This window comes from Erinaceus europaeus, chromosome 2, assembly GCF_950295315.1.
Source record: "Erinaceus europaeus chromosome 2, mEriEur2.1, whole genome shotgun sequence".
Classification (NCBI taxonomy): domain Eukaryota; kingdom Metazoa; phylum Chordata; class Mammalia; order Eulipotyphla; family Erinaceidae; genus Erinaceus; species Erinaceus europaeus.
Window position 1 is genome coordinate 151,363,479 of NC_080163.1, and position 19,375 is coordinate 151,382,853.

At 52.9% G+C, this 19,375-nt stretch overlaps 1 protein-coding gene across 1 annotated transcript in view; it reads right to left on the bottom strand.

Moving 5' to 3' along the window:
- Positions 1-568: 568 nt before the first annotated feature.
- MMP15 (matrix metallopeptidase 15) overlaps positions 569-19,375 on the bottom strand; it is a 29,819-nt gene continuing 11,012 nt past the window's right edge. Inside the window, exons 2-10 of the mRNA XM_007520086.3 lie at positions 12,169-12,317; positions 11,371-11,493; positions 8,899-9,206; positions 8,441-8,602; positions 6,531-6,784; positions 5,632-5,770; positions 4,234-4,384; positions 3,323-3,438; positions 569-2,341 (exon numbers count right to left, since the gene is read on the bottom strand). Coding sequence (XP_007520148.1) covers positions 1,881-2,341; positions 3,323-3,438; positions 4,234-4,384; positions 5,632-5,770; positions 6,531-6,784; positions 8,441-8,602; positions 8,899-9,206; positions 11,371-11,493; positions 12,169-12,317 — 1,863 coding nt within the window. The 3' untranslated portion in view covers positions 569-1,880. The remainder of the gene's footprint in view (positions 2,342-3,322; positions 3,439-4,233; positions 4,385-5,631; positions 5,771-6,530; positions 6,785-8,440; positions 8,603-8,898; positions 9,207-11,370; positions 11,494-12,168; positions 12,318-19,375) is intronic.

Here is a 19,375-nt window from a genome sequence, read left to right on the forward strand (position 1 = left end):
GCAGTCTGGCCCAGTGAACAGAAGTGGGGTCCAGGGCTCACCAATCATGCTAGATAGACCCCACGGGGTGGCAGTGGCTGAGCAGTGTGTCCTGGGCATCATCTGAGCTTGCCTAGGTTGGTTGAGATCTGTTCCTTCACAGATGAGGAGGGCAGATCCAGGGTGCCCCTCTGCCCTCTGAGCTGGTCTACAGGCAGCTCAGGACCTGCTGGATGGGAAGACCCTCCCCCCAATCTGCCTAGATGAGCCCAGCACACAGGAAACTGGGCTGCCCTTTCTCACCAAGAACAAAGGCAAGGAAGTTCCCACACTGCCCACCCTCAAGCAGGGGCACAGGACTCCCTTCTCCCTAATCCTCTGAGAGCTGCAGCTCCCACTTGCCCCAGCTTAGCCCCTCCCAAGGCTTTCTAGCCAAAGGCCATTGGGGAGGAGCCCCCAGAGAACTGGGGGGCAGTCTCTTCAGCATGAGGGGCCAGGCCCCTTATCCCGGCAGGGCTTCCCAGCCTCCCACTTGCAGCCCCTCCAGTCTCAGGCACAGGGTCTCTTACAAAGGAGGCAGAAGGCGTACTTGCCGGCCATACGATTTAATCAGTGCTGATAATTTACAGGAAGAAACGTATGGGGGTAGTCACTGGCCCCCTACTCACCCACCCCCTGGCTGGCTCTCGAGCTCTAAAAATGGATGGAGTGGTGAGGGTGCTACTGGACCCGAGAGAAGCCCCCCACCCCTGCCAGGGGCCCCCAAGACTGCAGGTGGCAGATGCTCCTGCTCAGGGATGCAGGGAGATGGGGGCAGAGCCGGCAGTACAGTACCATTTCCCACAGCAATCACCTCCTGCTTGTCTGGGAAGGACAGGGAGGCAGGGTGGAGCTAGGAGGGGTGTCAGCAGGCAGCCTGCAAAGGGACCAGCTGCTGGCCTCCCCTCTTGGGGCCCCCCAGCCCCTGCCCCCTCACTGTGTTCCTCCTCCAGAAGCCTTGGGGGATAGGGGCAGGGGAGACCCCTAAACTGTGGGCAACCATCCAGGCAGGGACCCATCTGTGGACACCCACCACTCGACACCTCCCCCCGTTGAGCCCCCCCCCCCCACTCTAGGAGAGCCAGGACACTGGCAGACTGCTGGGGTCCTGAGACCCAAGAGGGCAGCTAGGTGGGTGAAGAGGGAAGTGCCCAGGTGGGTGGAAGCACAGAAAGGAGAAAAAAGACAGGGGGCCTGGAAGCCCAGTCTGGGGGTGGGGCCTTGGCAGACCCCCTTTGGTCCTCAGTAAGGCAGGCTCACAGCCCCTTCTCTGGGGAGGGGAAGAGGCGTGGGCTCAAGGGCTGCTGGCATGGGGTTCTTAGGCACAAGAAGCTGGGTTGGGGGTTATTGGAGGTGTGTTGGAAGTGAAGCAAGCCTCACCCGCAGGGGGCCACCTCCCACTCCCCATAGTCTGGCCTGGGCTTGGCCCTGGGGGAGCTTGCTAAGGTGGGGTGGGGCAGAGACCAGTGAGGTCCTACAAAGCCCACAGCCGCCAACCCTGGAGCTGCTGTTCTCACTGCTGTTCTCCACCTTCCTCTCCTCTAACTGCAGCCAGGCCAGAAGAGTGGGGGGCCCACTACCTATACAGAGCAGAACCGCATCTAGAAAGTTCTAATGTCCTCTCCTCAGCAACTTCCCTGGTCAGGAAAGTAGAAACAAATGCTCAGTGCACAAAAAAAGGGAGAAGAGAGTGAGAGACAACTGGGCACAAATAAACCAGGAGGGAAGGGCTGCGGGGGTGCTGTCTGAGGGCCTGCAGAGGCCCCACACCGGGGCTGAGAGCACATGTGGGAGGCTCTTAGCACAGGCACTGCCTACCCACCCAATGGGTTCCCTTAGCACCAGAGGAGCAGGAGGTGGGCTCAGACCCACTCCTGCAGCGAGCGCTTGCAGTAGAGGAGCATGCGTGGTGCGCCCTTGCGCTGCATCTGCACCAGGAAGTAGGTCAGGACCAGGATGAAGAGCAGCAGCAGCAGGGGCGGCACCAGCACCAACACCATGTTCATGGGCCGTGTCACCTCCTCCATCTGCACCACCACGCGGCTGCCCTCGTCCTTGTCCTCCTCAGGCCCGGCCCCAAAGTCCCCCTCTCTGTCTCCGGGGCCCGGCCCCGCTTCAACGTCCTGGTCCTCAGTGCTGGGCTCTGAACCCCCATTGGGGTTGAAGGGTGGCCGGGCCACGTCGGGCCAGCGAGGGCCGGGCTCCACTTGCTCCTGGCAGCCCATGAAGTCCCGCAGGATGGACTTGGGGTAGCCGGGTTCCATGCGTAGGCGCTCGTTGTCAAACTTCCAGTATTTGGTGCCCTTGTAGAAGTAGGTGTAGGCTGAGGATAAAGGGGGGGGGGGATAAGCAGGCTCCAGAAGGTCAGACTGGGCCTCATCCCTGGCTTTAGGCCCTCAGAGACCAGTGTGAGTTTTTGGGGACCCCCGGTGTTAAATACCCTCTTCCTCACTTGCTTCCTGAGTGTTTTCCACTCTGCCCTTCCAAGCCCATAGATTCAGATGGCTCAGAGGGTCATGGTCAGGGTCAAAGTCCTGGCCCTGGACAGCTGGTACTAACTGGGGCAGCCTGCTGGGGGATGGGGGGTGCAGACAGGGGATCCTGCCACCCTATACCAGGACTGGCTTTGCCACACACTAACCCTGCAGCCTTGGGTACCCTGTCCACTGTCCATCAGCACCAGAAAGGCCTGAAGCATGGGGTGAGGCTGTACTCCAAGGAACATAGCAGTTGGTGTGGCTGCAGAGAAGCCGCTGAGCACTGGTGGCAGCCACTAGTGGTTATTTATTTATTTATTTATTTATTTTTACTCACTGGGCTCCCTGCTAGAGAAATAAAAGCCACAGCTCCCTGTCACTTGCTTATAATGACAGAGATCAGGCTCCCTGACAGATAGGTGAGGTGGTGACTGGACAGTGCCCATGCCCCCCCTGCTCTGACTGTGTTCACTTCCCCGCCCCATGGGACTCAAGGGTCCCTGTGAGTTGCCCAGGAGTGTCTGTACCCTGTGGGGTCAGGGAGGCTGAGCGCTGGCTTGGCACATGGGGGGCTGGGGGGCTGACTGCATAACCCTGTGACTATGGGGTTTGGGGGCACTTTGCTCAAGTTCTCTGCTTTTCTGTGCCCATCAGCCAAAAGGGTCAGTGATGATATGGGAAGGGCGATGAACATCCTAAGTTCCCAGCCTGATACCTGGCATAGCTGTCATGATGCCAGGTGAAGGGACAGGTCACTTGTTCCCTCCCTGTGAGTATCCAGGGGGATGGTGAGTGCTGGGTGGTTTGGGAAGGGCTGGCCCTGGTACCTGCATCGCTGCTCAGGAAGGCCCCTTTGGGAGAGACGGGGATGCCCTGCCAGACACTGATGGGCTTGGGGTAGCCAGGGTCTCCATGCTGGGTCTCTTCGTTGAAGCGCCAGTACCTGTGACCAAAAGCACCAGGCTGGGGACCAGGAGATAGCTCATCTGGTAGAGCAAGCACATAACCAAGCACAAGGCCCTTGCGGATGGCTTGAGCCTTTCACTACATGGGAGCACCGTGGTACCAGCAGAAACACCACAGATGGTGGAGCAGTGCTGTGACGCTTCTCCCTCTCTCTGTCTCTCTTTATCTGAAAGAGAGGGAAGGTAGAGGGAGAAGGTCCCTTCTGTAGGGGCTGTAGTATCAGCTGCAGACTTTTTTTTTTGTCTCCAGTTATTGTTGGGGCTTGGTGCCTGCACTACGAATCCACTGCTCCTGGAGGCTATTTTTTTCCCTTTTTTTGTTGCCATTGTTGTTGTTGGATAGGACAGAGAGAAATGGAGAGAGGAGGGAAAGACACAGAGGGGGAGAAAAAGACAGACACCTGCAGACTTGCTTCACCACCCGTGAAGCGACCCTGCTGCAGGTGGGATGGGGAGCCGGGGGCTTGAACCGGGATCCTTATTCTGGTCCTTGCACTTCGCGCCACGTGCGCTTAACCCGCAGCTGCAGACTTTTGTATGGTGATCTTCATATTGTCAGGCCAAGGAATAAAATGACTGCATACCCATCCTTCTTAATCCCCCCACCTGAACGAAAGAAAGAAAGAAAGAAAGGAAGGAAGGAAGGAAGGAAGGAAGGAGGGAGAGGGTCAGTCCAGGAGCAGTGGAATCACTCACATGTAAGCTCCCAGTGCCACAGTACAACAAAATCACAGTGGAAGCAGCAGGCTGTGGGCCTGCAGCCTGTTCCTCACCTGTCCTCTTGGAAGAAGAAGGTGTGACCTGTGGGCTCCCACCAGATGGCCGTGTCTATGCGGTCGTAGGGGATGCCAAGGCCATAGCTGGTCAGCGGTTGTGGGTAGCCAGGCTCCAGGTTAGCTTCTCGAAAGAGCCAGTAGCGGTCACCTGTGGCCAGGTAGGGGGTAGGAAGAGGAATAAGGACAGTTCTGGGCTGATGTGGGGAGGAGGCACAGAGAAACCCTCTCATCTGCTGTCACACTTACCACCCACCCCTAATACACACACACACACAAACACACATGGCAGGAACTGACCCTCAAGTATATATGACCATATACAGGCAGAGAAGCTCACCAGTGTGTCACACGTACACAGAATTTATGGACACCTGAGCACACTCATCCACATGCAAACACATCACCGGCTCACACCTGTACATACCTTGTCACACTATAGTGACAATACGCAGGAGCCTGCCGTGTGAACACACTCCACCCCCATGTGCATGGTTCTCATACAAAGAAAGAGAGGAAGCCCTGACTGGATTCTCAGTCTGGAGGCTGTATCCTTAGAGAACTCTAGTACATGGCTCGGGGTCCCCCATTTTGAGTGTAGGGCCCATTTTGTAAATAGATTCATTTCTCCCCAAAAATCATTTTATAGGAGGGGGGTATAATGGTTTACAGTACATTGGTTGACACATGGGTACATCTCATCTCCCTGTGTCTGCAAAACATTCTCATCCCCCACTTAGGTCTTCTTCCACCATCATGCATAAGGATCCTGATTCCCTATCCACCTCCTCCTTTTCCTTCCTTCCTAGTCCACTGCTTTGATACAATACAAGACTTATTATTTATTCATGAAAGCGGGAGAGTCAGAGAACAAGAGTATCCCTCTGCCATATGCAGTGTTAGGGCTCAAACTCAGAACCTCATGCTTGAGAGTCTAACTCTGTGCCTCTTCCTGTTCTCTGTCTCTCTCTCTCTCTCTTTTTCATGTGGTGCCAGGAACTCAGAAATACATGATACTGTTGAGCTGCCTTGCTAGGTTAACTTTTATTCTCTACATTTTTAGAGAGAAAGGGAGACTGGAACACTGCTCCACCATCCACAGAGTCCCACCATCTGGGAGAGACATTCTTATGAGAAAAAGTCAACAGAAGACACAAGAGGAAGGAGGGTGAGAAATGAGGCTGAGCCCTTTCGTTACGGGAAGGACACACACTTGACCCCAATCGGAGCAGTGTCTGACCCACGGGTCACTCCAGCCCTCTGGTTTCTGCCCACTATCTCCCTCTGCCTTGCTGCCAGGAGGCCTCATCTCTTGTTGAGACAAACAACCCAGCACTCCTCCCTCAGGCTGGCTGGGTCATGGTTATAGGGTATGACAGGAAGACTGCCTAGGCTCACCTTTGAAGAAGACAAAACGCCCATCCTGGCGCTCGTAGGCGGCACTGATGTCACTGGGAAGACCACGCCAGAAGTGGCCGATGGGCATGGGGTAGTTGTCCAGGACACGGTTGTGCCGGACACGCCAGAACCAGCGGCCCTGGGGAGGGTATGGATGTGAGCAGGCAAAATGGACATGTAGCCTTGGCCAGGGTGGGGGTTGCTTCTCAGGTCTTGGAGGAGGGGGAGCTGCTGAAATCCCCAGAGGAACTTAGAAAGTCAGGGAAGGGGGAATATAGCATAATGGTTATATAGAGAGATTCTCATGCCTAAAACTCTGAAGTCCCAGGTTCAATCCCCTGCACCACCATAAGCCATAGCTGAGCAGTGCTTAAAAAAAGGGGGGGGGGGGCTCAGGCTGTAGTGCAGCGGGTTAAGTACACATGTGTGAAACTTGAGGACCAGCATAAGAGTATAGGGATCCCAGTTTGAGCCCCTGGTCCCCACCTGCAGGGGGATCACTTCATAAGCAGTGAAGCAGGTCTGCAGGTATCTGTCTTTCTCTCCCCCCTCTCTGTCTTCTCCTTCTCTCTCCATTTCTCTCTGTCCTATCCAACAATGACAACATCAATAACAACAATAATAACCACAACAATGATTTTAAAAAAAACAAGGGCAACAAAAAGGAAAATAAATAAATAAAATATTTAGGGAAAAAAAGTCAAGGAAGCTCTAGGGAGAGTCTCCGGGCTGGGGCTATGCAACCCAGGGATACCTTGTCCCTCAGCTTGTTTCTTGGCTAGGGTCTGATGATTCCTCAAGAGCTGCTCACTGAGCGGGGGGAAGTAGGGACACCTGAGCAGTTAAGTGTGTGAGTAAGCTCTCCTGCTCTGAGCCTGGGCCAGGGGTAGGGACCAGACCTTGAATACGAACATCTCTCCACGAAGCACAGCCACTGTGTCGAAGTTTCCGTCGCAGATATTGGGACCATACTGGTCGGGCCGCTCTGTGGCTCGGGGTTGAACTGGGGGACCTGGTTTGGGTGGTCGCTCTGGCTTCCCACCTGGGGGTGGTGGCTGGGGAGGCCTGGGGGGTCGATAGTCTGGCCGGCCTGGCCTCCGGGGTGTCACGGTGGGGAGGGGTCGGGTGGGCTGTGGCTGACCATCTGGGGTGCCTGCAGAAACAGTGAGAGAAAAGGAAGTGAGGGGGCAGTCCCAGGTCCAGTCAGGATGCCAGGTTCTGGGGCCCTCAGCCTGAACTGACACTGTCCTAGAGGAAGGCCCATCAGTCCATCGCAAACCCCCTCTTCCCACAGGAACATCAACCTCAGGGGAACCTCCTCACTCCTGTACCCCATGACTACTGCTCACAGGGCTCGCTTCACAGCCTGGGGGGCTGCCCTTGCCTCACTAGCCCTAGAGAATGTTCCCTTAGGATGCCGGCCTGCTCCAGCTGAGATTCCAGGAAGCAGTGGGCATAAGCAAAGGCAAACATGGAGCCCTGCCCAGTGCCCATCTCATTACCAAGTTTCCAGTGATATAGTGGGGGAGTGCCTCTCATGTGTCAGCAGGGAGTTGGTGTAGGCACTGAGCATAGGCCCACTCACCAAACTGCCTCAAAACCACTAGAAGGCAATAAACCAGCACTACAGTGGGAACCCCAGCACAGTCTTGGCCTGGGCATCAACAAAAGAAAGTGGTCGGGAGTCGGGCGGTAGCGCAGCGGGTTAAGCGCAGGTGGCGCTAAGCACAAGGACCAGCGGAAGGATCCCGGTTCGAGCCCCCGGCTCCCCACCTGCAGGGGAGTCACTTCACAGGCGGTGAAGCAGGTCTGCAGGTGTCTGTCTTTCTCTCCCCCTCTCTGTCTTCCCCTCCTCTCTCCATTTCTCTCTGTCCTATCCAACAACAATGACATCAATAATAACTACAACAATAAAACAACAAGGGCAACAAAAGGAATAAATAAATAAATAAATAAAAATTTAAAAAAAAAAAAAAGAAAGTGGTCTTGGGACATCTGGGTACCTTTGGTCGAGTAAAAACATCAGTGAGGCCAAGGTGGAAAGGGGATCCAGAGGGGGTCCCAGAGCCACCCGTGTCCCTTTGAGGGTCTAGCTTGGAGACCCCAGGAGGGCTCTAGGTGTGGGCCCACGTGAGGGTCAGGCCCTGGTGCCCACTGAGACCTAGGTCTGACTTCTGCTTTTAACTTTTTTTGGATAGGATAGAGAGAAATGGAGAGAGGAGGGGAAGACAGAGATGGGGACAGAAAGATAAGACACCTGCAGACCTGCTTCACCGCCTGTGAAGTGACTCTCCTGCAGGTGGGGAGCTGGGGCTTGAACTGGGATCCTTATGCTGGCCTTTGTGCTTTGCATCATGTGCACTTAACCTGCTGCACTACCACCCAGTTCCCTGTTTTTAACTTCTAAAAAATAGTTATTTTTTTATTTGGGTAGAGACAGAGAGAAATCAAGAGGGAATAGGGAGATAGAGGAAGAGACAACTGCAGCACTGCTTCACTAATTGTGAAGCTTTCCCCCTGAAGGTAGGGGCCAGGGGCTTTGAACTAGAGTCCTTGTGCATTGTAGCATGTGCACTCAATAAGGTATGTTACCACTTGGCCCCACCTAGGTCTGATTTCTAGCAATATCACTTACTCAAGAGTAATGTGGACAAGTCACCAATCCTCTCTGGATCTCAGTATGCTCATCTACAAAATGGGGACAGCAATGTGTCATGCCCCACAGGGTAAGGAGAGGCTATTTGCAGAGCCCACAGACCTCTCCACCATTCAGTGGCTCTCCGTTGCAGCCCTCACCCTGTGCCCTCACCGTAGAGCTGTTGGATGCCCCGGAGGTCATCCTCAGGCAGCTGGAAGTTGTCAATGTCCATCCACTGGTAGAATGGTGCCATAATGGCACTGGGGTTGCTTGAGTGCTCCAGCCCCAGTGCGTGGCCCAACTCATGCACTGCAACCAGGAAGAGGCTGTTGCCTGTAGTGGGAGTGACACAGTCAGCTCTGGCCTGTCCTAGGGCCTGGCCACCCCAGACCCCAGAAGGACAAGCTGCCAGAGAGCCTGCTCTTGCTTCTCTCAAGAGGCTGGGCTCCTCCAACTTCTGCACCCTCATTTTCCCCATCTGATAAATGAGTGCAGTGATGTGCAATGATCTCTTCCCCTAGCAGTGCCTGGAGATGCAGAGGCCCAGTGTCTGTGCTCAGCAGCCCTCCCTCCTAAGCCTGCAACTCTGTCTCTGCTACCCCTGCTCCACCCTCGTCAGCCGTCCTCACCATGCAGGTCAGTGCTGGAGAAGGTCCAGGGCTCATCAGCATCGAAATGGGTGTCTCCACCCAGACCGGGGCCGGGGAAATAGGCGTGGGCCAGAAAACCGCCCGTGCCATCAAATGGTGAGCTGTCACCATGGAAGCCAGAGGCAAAGAGCACCATGATGTCAGCCTCCTTCTGCCGCCGCAGCCGGATGTCCTCATAAGGTACCTCCTGGAAGACCAGCGGGGTGGCCTGCTCCCATACACGAAAGGCCCTGCGCACCGCCTCCAGGGAATGGTACCAGCCCAGCTTCTCTGTGTAGTTCTGGATGCTGCAGGTGGGGAGACAGACGAGGAAGCAATCCTAGGGTTCAGGATGATTGCCCATGCCAGGAGCCACAGGGTAAAGGGAGGGGCACACATCCCCAAGGAGCTTGAATGAAATCTGGACTGGTTCATAGATCATGCCCACTGGTCAATATTAACCATTAGCTCACCGTGGCGTGCACTTGGCAAAGAGACCTAATATGTCAAACCCAGGAGTTCACCAGAATCTCACTGATAAAGTTGCATTGTGACAAATGTGCTTACTTAAGTAAGAAAAACACCAAGTGGGGCTGGGCAGTGGTGCACTAGGTTGAGTGTACGTGTTACAACAAGCAAGGACCCAGCTCAAGCCTGCAGTCCCCATTTGTGGGGAGGAAGCTTCACAAGTACTGAAGCAATGCTGCAGCTGTCTGTTTTTCTCTCCCCCTATCTCCCTCTTCCCTTTCAATTTATCTGACTATATCAAAGAAATAAAATATTAAACAAAAAAAATAAAATAAAGGAAGGAAGAACCCCAAGTAAATGAAAGGACAGGTCAGGAGAGTACAGGATTTGCATATGTCCCTTCAATCCCCAGCACTGCATATGCTGGAGTAATGTTCTGGTTCTCTCTCTCTCTCTCTTATCGTGTCTCATTAAATGAATAAGTCTTTAAAGAAATTAAAGTAAGACACAGATGATACAGAGCCCAGAGAAAGACCTAGACAGATGCAAATAGCTGAGTTTTTGGAAACACAGACCCAGCTGTTGTGAATATTAAGCTCTAGGTTCAAGGCTGGATTCTAACATTATCTGTGTGACCTTGGACAAGTAACAGCCTCTCTGAATTTCAATTTTCCAACTGTATCAAATCATGGAGCCCCAGTAAGGATTAAAGGAGTTAACTAGGATGGAACATTAACTTAGAGCCAAGCAGCAGCTCATCAAATTAAGTGCACATGGCGTGAAGTGCAAGGACCAGTGTAAGGCTCCCAGTTCGAGCCCCCCCCCCCAACTCCCCACCTGCAGGGGTGTCGCTTCACAGGCGGTGAAGCAGGTCTGCAGGTGTCTATCTTTCTCTCTCCCTCTCTGTCTTCCCCTCCTCTCTTGATTTCTCTCTGTCCTATCCAACAACAGCAATAACAACAATAACAACAACAACAAGGGCAATAAAAATGGGGGGAAAGGGCCTCCAGTAGCAGTGGATTCGTAGTACAGGCACCGAGCCCCAGTGATAAGCTTGGAAGCAAAAAAAAAAAAACCGTTAACTTGTGTACTACTTGGCTGTAGCAGGCTGCTGAGCCTGCACATAAGTTAAGAGGGATGACAAATAAATCAGACGAAGCTTCAGTGTGCTGGACAGAGCGCCACAGAAACTGGTTGGACTAGTCCGCTCTGGGAGCCTGGGGTCTAACTGATGGCTCTTGCTAGGGTGACGATGCTCGAGTGCGGGCCTGCATCCAGGAAAGGTGCACAAGGCTTGGGGTCAGAGAACTCAGCAGCAAAGATGAAAGTGCAGAATCAGGGGTTTTAGAGGTGACTTGACACCTGTCCTCCTAATAGGTATCTGCATTCCTGGATCTGGCTCCCTCCCTTCTTACAGTCTTTCCTTCCTCTATCTCTTTCCTTTTTATATATTTAACCAGAGTACCACTTGGTTCTGGCTTATGGTGGTGCTGAAAACTGAACATGAACGAGACTTCAGAGCCCAAGGCATGAAAGGTTGTTTTTTGTTTTTGTTTTTTTTTTGCATGAGCATCATGCTATCTTCAGATTAGGAGACTGACATGCTGCCTATTGTGCTAAGGGGGCCACATTCACCATGCTATCTTTCCAGCCTTCTCCCACCCTTTCAGTGCTTAAAGCCTCATGCTTTGCTCTATGGAGACTTCCGGTCTGTACTGGTGCAAGGCTGGTGGGTGGGGGATAGGGAGGGAAGGAGGACAGAGCAGAAGCAGCTCCAAGGGTCCCCAGCTTCTCCGGAGGGAGACTATCTTGGGTGTGTGTGTGTGTGTGTGTGTGTGTGTGTGTGTGTGTAGGGGTCAGACTGTGTTAGGCACGTGGAGTGGGCTTCTGGGAAAGGAAGCCTTCCAGACAAAGAGTGCTGGGAAGTCCGGGGTTGGTCTAGCCCAGCAAGGAGAGGGTGAGGAGCCACTGTGGGATGTTAATCTGAGAGCAGGCTCCTCCTACCTGAAGGTCAGGTGGTGGTTGTTCCACTTCCTCCCGGTGAGGGCATAGCGCTTCCGCCGCAGATTGGCTTTCACATGCATCCCAAACTGGTCTGGCACCCCACAGCGAGGTCGCTTCATCCACCTGGTCCCAGAGGTGGAGGGTGAGCATAGAACAGCCTTTCCCCCACCCCCAACCCACACCTACTGGCTTCAGCTCTGCCTCTTCCAGGCTGTCCTCCTTCTCCCAGCTCCTCTTCCCCCTCAGGTCTCCAGCTGCCACTTATATGAGGGTGGCAGGGCCTGGAGACTCTGAGCTTCTATTTCCTCATCGGGAAAATGAATACCATGATGTTGTTCTTGGAGACTGGGTGTTCGGGGTAATTCTGCAAAGGAGGCTCTTTTTCCTCAGTACTGTCCAGGAGTAGGACAGTCATCCTCCTCGCCTCCCCTGGGTATCCCCCCAGGCTTCCTGCCCTGGTAGGCTGTGCTGTGCCCATGCCCATCAAGAGGGTGGTTTGAGGTTCTACTGCTGTCAGAATAAGAGCTAGGATGTCCCACCCAGGGTGTGTGTGCCACCCGAATCCAGTGCCTCAGGGAGATCTCACCACTCAGTCCCCTGCTCCTGGCAGTCAAACCAGGATTCCGCCCCAGGAGCCTTCTCAGCAGTGCTTCAGGCAGCCATCCCCTAGCCAATCAGAACTACTCAGGGGACCAAGCTGTCTGTCAGCTCCATCCCAAGCCACTCGGTCTCTGAAAACACCATGTGCCAAGAGGACAGGTGCCAGCTGGGTCTGGGCAGGGCCCACGGAGGACTCACGCCTTGGTCTCTTCATCAAGCACACCCGTCACAGGGATGCCATAGAAGCGCTGCATCTCGGCAAGGGCAGAGGCCAGGATCTGGGCAGAGCGCATGGTGGACATGTGGCGGCTGGGCTGGGGAAGGTAGCCGTAGAGCCGCAGCCAGTTCTGCAAAGAGGAGGCCAAGGCCTGGTCAGTGGGTGCTGACACTGCTTCCTCCAAGCACATGCAGCTAGCTATGCATCCAGGCTCACCACCTTCCTCACCTCTACCTCTGAGGAGATGGCTGTATGGGCTCTGGACCAGGCCCCTGCTGTCACCTCCTAATTTGTCTTCGTGCCAGAGTCAGAACAGAGGCCAATATAAGGCAGGGTCAGTCACTGTCAGTACACTTCAAAGGCTTCCCATCTCATCGGAGAAATTAAGTCTTTCAGGAGCTACTAGGCCCTCACTATAAGACCCCACCCAAGTTCTCAGACCTCACACCTACCATCCTCCTCAGCCAGACACACTCTAGCCTCAGGACCTTTGCAACCTTTGCTCCAACACTATTTTATTTATTTCATTAAGAGTTTCATGCGAGAGCGAAAAGCCAGAGAACGACTCCAGTGCACGTGGCATTGGGATCAACCAGGCAACCTCAGTCCTGAAAGTCCTGCCCTCAGTCAGCTGAGCTATTTCCCCTGCTGTTGACAAAAAGAGACTCCCAGCTTCCAAACCTGTATTCTGCCTCCTTTTTCCCTGCATTGTCACTGTCTGGTACACTGTGCTTCACTTCGGGTTTCCTATTTATCTTCCCCATTCAGAGGAAGCTGTCTCTGCAGGGACAGGCCATGGTGATTTGTGTGACTGCACCCAGCCACTCTAGGCTGACAGCTGAGGACCCTAAAGCATTTACATCTTGTTGAGAGGTCTCCTTATCCGATTGGATAACCAGTCCTTTGGCATGGCTCCCCAACACTCCCCAGAACTCCTGGAAGAGCAGACAGATTCTGTCAGCCAAGGTAAGGAGGCCTGAAGTTCAGTCCCTGCTCTGCCACAAGCTCTCTGGACCTGAGTTTACTCATCTGTGAAATGGTAAACAGTGGGGATGTTGGAAGGTGAGATTTGGGGAGCAGCCATCTCACTATGGGTGCGTGTCCCTTTTCAGAACTTGGTGCGCAAGTCTCTTCTTCCCCCTACATGTCTGTCTGTCCTTCCCTCCCCTCCTTTGCTCCATTCATCCATGTACCCTGGGCCATGTTTCTAAGTAGCACCATGCCAGCCTGAGATTGAAAGTTCTTTGTAGAGAATCTGACCTATGGGTCTCACAGCCTCCAGGGGACGTGGTACACTCTGAGTGAGTAATTCACTCCTGTGAATGCTGCAGTGGAAGCACAGGGTACCCAGTGCCCCAAGCTGAGTTATTATAAGAAAAGGGACTCTGGTCTGGTCTGGGAGGTAGCACAGTGGATGAAGCGTTAGGTTCTCAAGCATGAGGTCCTGAGTTCAATCCCCGGCAGCACATGTACCAGAGTGATGCCTGGTTCTTTCTCTCCTTCATTGTTCATGAATAAATAAATAAAATCTTTAAAAAAAAAAGAAAGAAGACTCTGGGGGCTGGGTAGTAGGTAGTGCAGTGGGTTGAGCGCACATGGCACGAAGCGCAAGGATCCTATTGCGAGCCCCCAGCTACCCACCTGCAGAAAGATTGCTTCACAAGTGGTAAAGCAGTTCTGCAGTTGTCCATCTTTCTCTCCCCATCTTCCCCTCCTCTCTCATTTCTCTCTGTCCTATCCAACTACAATGACAGCAATGACAACAACAACAATAATAATAGCAGCTCTAAACAACAAGGAAACAAAAGGGAAAAACTAGCCTCCAGGAACAGTATATTCATAGTGCAGGCACTGAGCCCCAGCAGTAACCCTGGAGGCAAAAAGGGGGGGGGGTAGGTGGGGACTCTACCCACTTTGTAGCCTCAAGGCCGTAAGAGCATAGTGACCATCATAAGAGGCCGATGGGCACAGGTGTAGGGTTGCTATGGGCCCTGGCCACAGGAGATCATGTCCTTTGCCCCTGCCCATGCTCAGTCTAGGTCTCATGAAGGTTTGTTTTCTGAGAAGCTCTAGAAGGTGTATGCTGCACACTGAGGGCTCAAGAAGCAGGAAAATGGTGGGTGGACAAGGTTCTCTGGATCTGGAGTTGTGTGCTAGATGGCCAGGGCCACTCTCCTCTGCCAGGACTCCCCACAAAAGTCCTCCCCCCCCAGTGTCACATACAATGTCTTGGGCATTTGCTCCCTCAGTGCCACCCACCAGCCAAGCCCTGGCACCTGGCTTGCTAAGCCAAAGAGGGCAGCATAGAGAAACTGCCAGAACCAGAATGAGGAGGCCTTGCTACTTCAAGGTCCTACAGGTCCTGGGAGACACAGCACAATTAGTGGTGAGATAGGAGATGGCCATTGGCCCCAGTAGCTGACATTAATAGAGGACTGAGCTCTTAGGAGGTGTGGTCCTGGCCTCCTGGAGCCTCAACCTGCCGCTGGGACTCAGTTTCTGTGTGGATCACTGGCAGGTCCACACTTGGACCTGCCATGTGACCAGTAAATGTACTGTTGACACAGATGGTGGCTGAGTGTCTCTGGAGCAGCAGCCTTTTGGGGTGCAGGGTCAAGGTTCTAATAGGACCTGAGTGCCAGAAAGCCTCAGGTAAGGGCAGGGTAGCTGGGGAGACGGGGTGCCAAGTGGCCTGCCCTCACTCTCTGGCCCAGGGATGCCTCTTGTTGCACCCTCAGGTTCCGGGTAACCCTCCCTGCTCTGCCCAAGCACAGAAAACCTCTCCAGTGCTTTACATGATTGGAAGGGTTTGTGAGGGTGTCCAACCTTTAACAGACATGCTTTGCTTTTATTATTATTATTTTGCCACCAGGGTTATCTATGGGGTCAGTGTGTATACATTTCCAATGTCCCATTTGTCTTTTTTAAAATTTTATTATATTTATTTCCCCCTTTGTTGCCATTGTTTTTAAATTTTTTATTTATTTTATTTTTGAGAGAGATGCAGAGAGAGAAACACCAGAACACTGCTCAGCTCTGGCTTACAGTGGTGTGGGGGATTGACCTGGGACTTAGGAACCTCAGGCATGAGAGTCTGTTTGCATAACCATTATGCTGTCTCTCCCACCCTGTTTTTTATTGTTGTTGTAGTTATTATTATTGATGCTATCATTGTTGAATGACAGAAATGGAGAGAGGAGGGGAAGAAAGAGAGGAGGAGAGAAAGATAGACACCTGCAGACCTGCTTCACCTCCTGTAAAGTGACCCCCCTGCAGATGGGGAGCCGGGGGCTCAAACCGGGATCCTTAAGCTGGTCCTTGCACTTTGCAACACCTGCACTTAACCCGCCACGCTACCGCCCAACTCCCTTAATTTTTTTAATTATTTATTCTCTATTATTGCTCTTGTTTTTTGTTGTTGTAGTTATTGTTGTTATTGATGTCATCATTGTTGGATAGGACAGAGAGAAATGGAGAGAGGAGGGGAAGACAGAGAGGAGAGAGAGACACCTGCAGACCAGCTTCACCGCCTGTGAAGCAACCCCCCTGCAGGTGGGGAGCCGGGGATTCAAACCGGGATCCTTACCCTGGTCTTTGTGCTTTGCGCCACGTGCGCCTAACCCACTGTGCTACCGCCCAACTCCTCCCCCCCCCTTTTTAAAATATAAACACCGAGAGGGATCAGGCAGTGATTGATGCACCTGGTTGAGAGCACGTTACAATGCTACAATGTGCAAGGACTCAGGTTCAAGCCTCTAATCTCCACCTGCAAAGTCAAAACTTCAGGAGTAGTGAAGCAGGTCTGCAGATATCTCTCTTCCTATCTCCCCATTCCCTCTCCATTTCTGGCTGTTTCTAATCAATAAATAAATAAACATAAAAAGAAAGAAACAGAGAAGTACAGAGAGAGGACACTGAGAGAGGCAGAGAGGAGAGACACTTGCAACACTGCTCTACCACTTGTGAAGCTCCCCCCTTATAAGTGGGGACTGGGGGCTTGAACCTGGATCCTCAGGCACGGTAATGTGTGTGCTCTACAGGGTGTGCCACTGTCAAGTTCCACAGACATGGTTTTCTTGGTGAGGTGATGGTGCTCAGCCAGCACTGACAGTGAGAGCAAGCCAGCTGGAGGTGGTGGGAGAGGCACGGCTGCCTGCTGACAGCTGAGGGCACCTCTACATCACCCGTTTACAGAAAGTAAAAATATCTCAGGGCGAGCGCAATCACAGGCCACCGAGGGGCTGATTAGTGTGTCTGCAGAGTGACAGGAGGAGAGGACAGCAGGGGGAAGCAGGGGGGGAGGCTGGGCCCTGGGGAGGGAGAAGGAGGAAGGGGGGAGGGGGGAAGGCTGGGCCTGTCTGCATGGAGGAGAGCCAGAGCCTAGGAGGTGGGGACCTTTGAGTCCAGGGGCTGCAGGGAAAGTCCCAAGGGTGCCAATGGATCCTCCTTCATGTAAATCAGCACTGTTTGAGCCCTGGGGAAGCCAGAGCCTACATCTCATTACCAGCCAAGCCCTGAACTCCCCTCCCAGCCCCCCCAGCCCCTCCCCCCCACACACACACACTGCCAGTGTGAAGCAGCTAGGCTAAGGACCAGCAGACTGGGCAGGGTGGGGTGAACAGAAACAGAACCTAACCCTGCAGTTGCTAGGATGACACGGAGGAGAGGCTGATGGAGTAGCCCGACCCTGGCAGACTAGTGCTTGGGGCTGAATGCCAAGTGCTAGTCACTGTGCTGGGTGGCAGTTCACATCCACCCCCACAGGGCTGTGGGCTTTCACTTCCAAAGGGGGCCAGGGGACATTTGCTGTCACCTAACTGCTTGCTTAGTGTAGAGTCCCGGAGGGCAGGCCATGGGGGAGTAGACAGCATGGAACAAGTGTGCTTCCTCTAGGTATAGAGGGGTGGTTGCTTGCACCCTAAGAGCCCTAGCTCCCCACAATGAATGCTCTACTGTCGTGGGATAAAAAGGATTCCCAAGCTGACTGACCCAGTCTCTAAGAGAAGGGGCTGTGTTTGAGCCCTGGTCACTGTGGTGACTGTCCCTTTCATGAGGGGCCTGTTTTTGGTTACCTGGATTCTTGGAGGTGAGGGAAAAAAGAGGTTTGGGGAAGTATGAGCCCCTCAAACCTCCCAATCTGCAGTCCAGGTTGGGAGGCTGCTCCATGGGACCCCACTACCTGGGTTCTTCCAGCCATTCTTTTCTGACCTCCAGATCTTGTCCCCTAAGCCTGTAGAGATGCTTCAGAGGAGTGGCTGGCACCAGGCAAGGAGGCCTGGGGCCCAGGAATCTGCAAGAGTGGTCATAAACACAGCAGCCTGGGGGTGGGGGTAGGAAGGAGGCTAATCTAAGTCATTCCATCCAAAGGGCACAGGTATGCTGAGAGGTATTTGAGTTACCACTCCTATTCTTCAGGCAGAAGGTTCAGAGAAAGAGAGGAACAGGAGATTGGGTGGTGGCACACCTGGTTAAGTGCACATTACTATGCACAAGGATCCAGGTTCAAACCTCTATTCCCTACCTGCAGGGGGAAAGCTTCACAAGCAGTGAAGCAGCGCTGTAAGTGTGTCTTTCCCTTTCAATTTCTCTATCTTCTACCAAATGAAATAAGTTTAAGCTAAAAAAAAATAATTAAAAAAAAAAGAGGTGAGGAACCCAGTCTGGAGCAGCCACCCTGGGGGAGAACTATCAGATGAGGCTGTTGGCGAAGTGATACCAGCTCCTCTTGGCCAGAAGCTGGGGACACTAGGCTCTGGCCCTTCTCAGGAACGTTGCCCAGCACAGCCTGGAGGAAGGTGTCTAACCCTCCCCAGATCCCACATCCCTGGCTGGGTCCATTCATGGGGCCACCCCCAGGACTGCGGAGACAAGGCCAAAGCTGGCTTGCAGGGAGGGTGTCTGAGAAAGAGCCGCCGGATCAATAATGTACATTAAGCAGCGTGGGGGAGGGGGTCCTGCTACAGGCTCCTCCATTCAGCCGGTTCAGCCTGGCAGAGCTCTCTCCCACAAGCCTTATCAGACCCAGCGATAAAGCCTGTCTCTGCTTGGCTCTTGTCACCTACGCTCTCTCTGCAGTCCAAGCAGACGCTGGCAGGGCCACCCAACCAGGCACAAAAGGCATCTTGTCTGGGCCACCCGCAACGGCCCACACCTTTCACAGAGTGGGGAGGTCCTTACTGTGCCTGTCTCCCCTAGCCTGTGTCTGAGAATTCTTGGGTCTGGCCCAGTTCTGCACTGCCAGGCAAGTGGGCAGAGCCGGCAGGCACTGCATGGGAGAATGAGGCCTGGGGGGCAGAGCCCCATGCAGCTCCCCAACCCAGGTAAGAGCTCTGACCAGGAGCCCAACATGCCTCAAGTCTCAAACCAGGGACCAACAAGATAGCTCACCTGGGAGGGTGCTTGCTTTGTCATGCACAAGACCCTGGTTCGTGTGGCCTGGGCGGTGGTACAGTGGATAAAGCATTGGACATCCAAGCCTGGGGTCCTGGGTTCCTTCTCCATCCCTGGCACTGCATGTGCCAAGGTGATACTCTGCTTTTCTTTCTCCCTCAAATAAATAAATCCCCCATCCTTTATTATATTTGGCCCTTTAAGAAACATATTATTATACTACTCTACTATCCAGTAAAAATCTATTCTAGTTTCAAGAAGCACAAGTCACAAACTATCTTGATTCTAATCTATAGGACTTTTACTAAAAATTTATCAAAAAAGAGGCTCTGGCCTATAGGATCCTGAGCCTTGAGGTTTTGAATGTTTTGATTACTGTAAAATAATTCCAAGGGGACAAACTTAGCTCCAAGATGTTTTTCTTCTGGAATGGTTTACCTATTTTGAAGTTTAGCCCACTGTAAGAGTATTCAGTTCCTTAAGTTTTATGATCTATTCTGTCTTTGGAAAACTTGATTAAAAAATAAGTAACGCTCCCCCATATAATAAGGATGAATTTACCAGAACACAACCAGTATTCATTATAACAAAAAAGCAGCATGGATGTGTACACGTGTATGTTCACTTTTAAGATCGTTTCATAATTTGTAACTATTCTAACCTTGGAGATATTTTCCTGGATCAGTAAAATCCCATTGTAGTTACAAGGGACATTAAGCTTCTTAGCACAACCTTTGGTATTTGACATTGATTAAAAACAAAAAAAGGCTAAGTGAACAAATACATACTCAGATGATT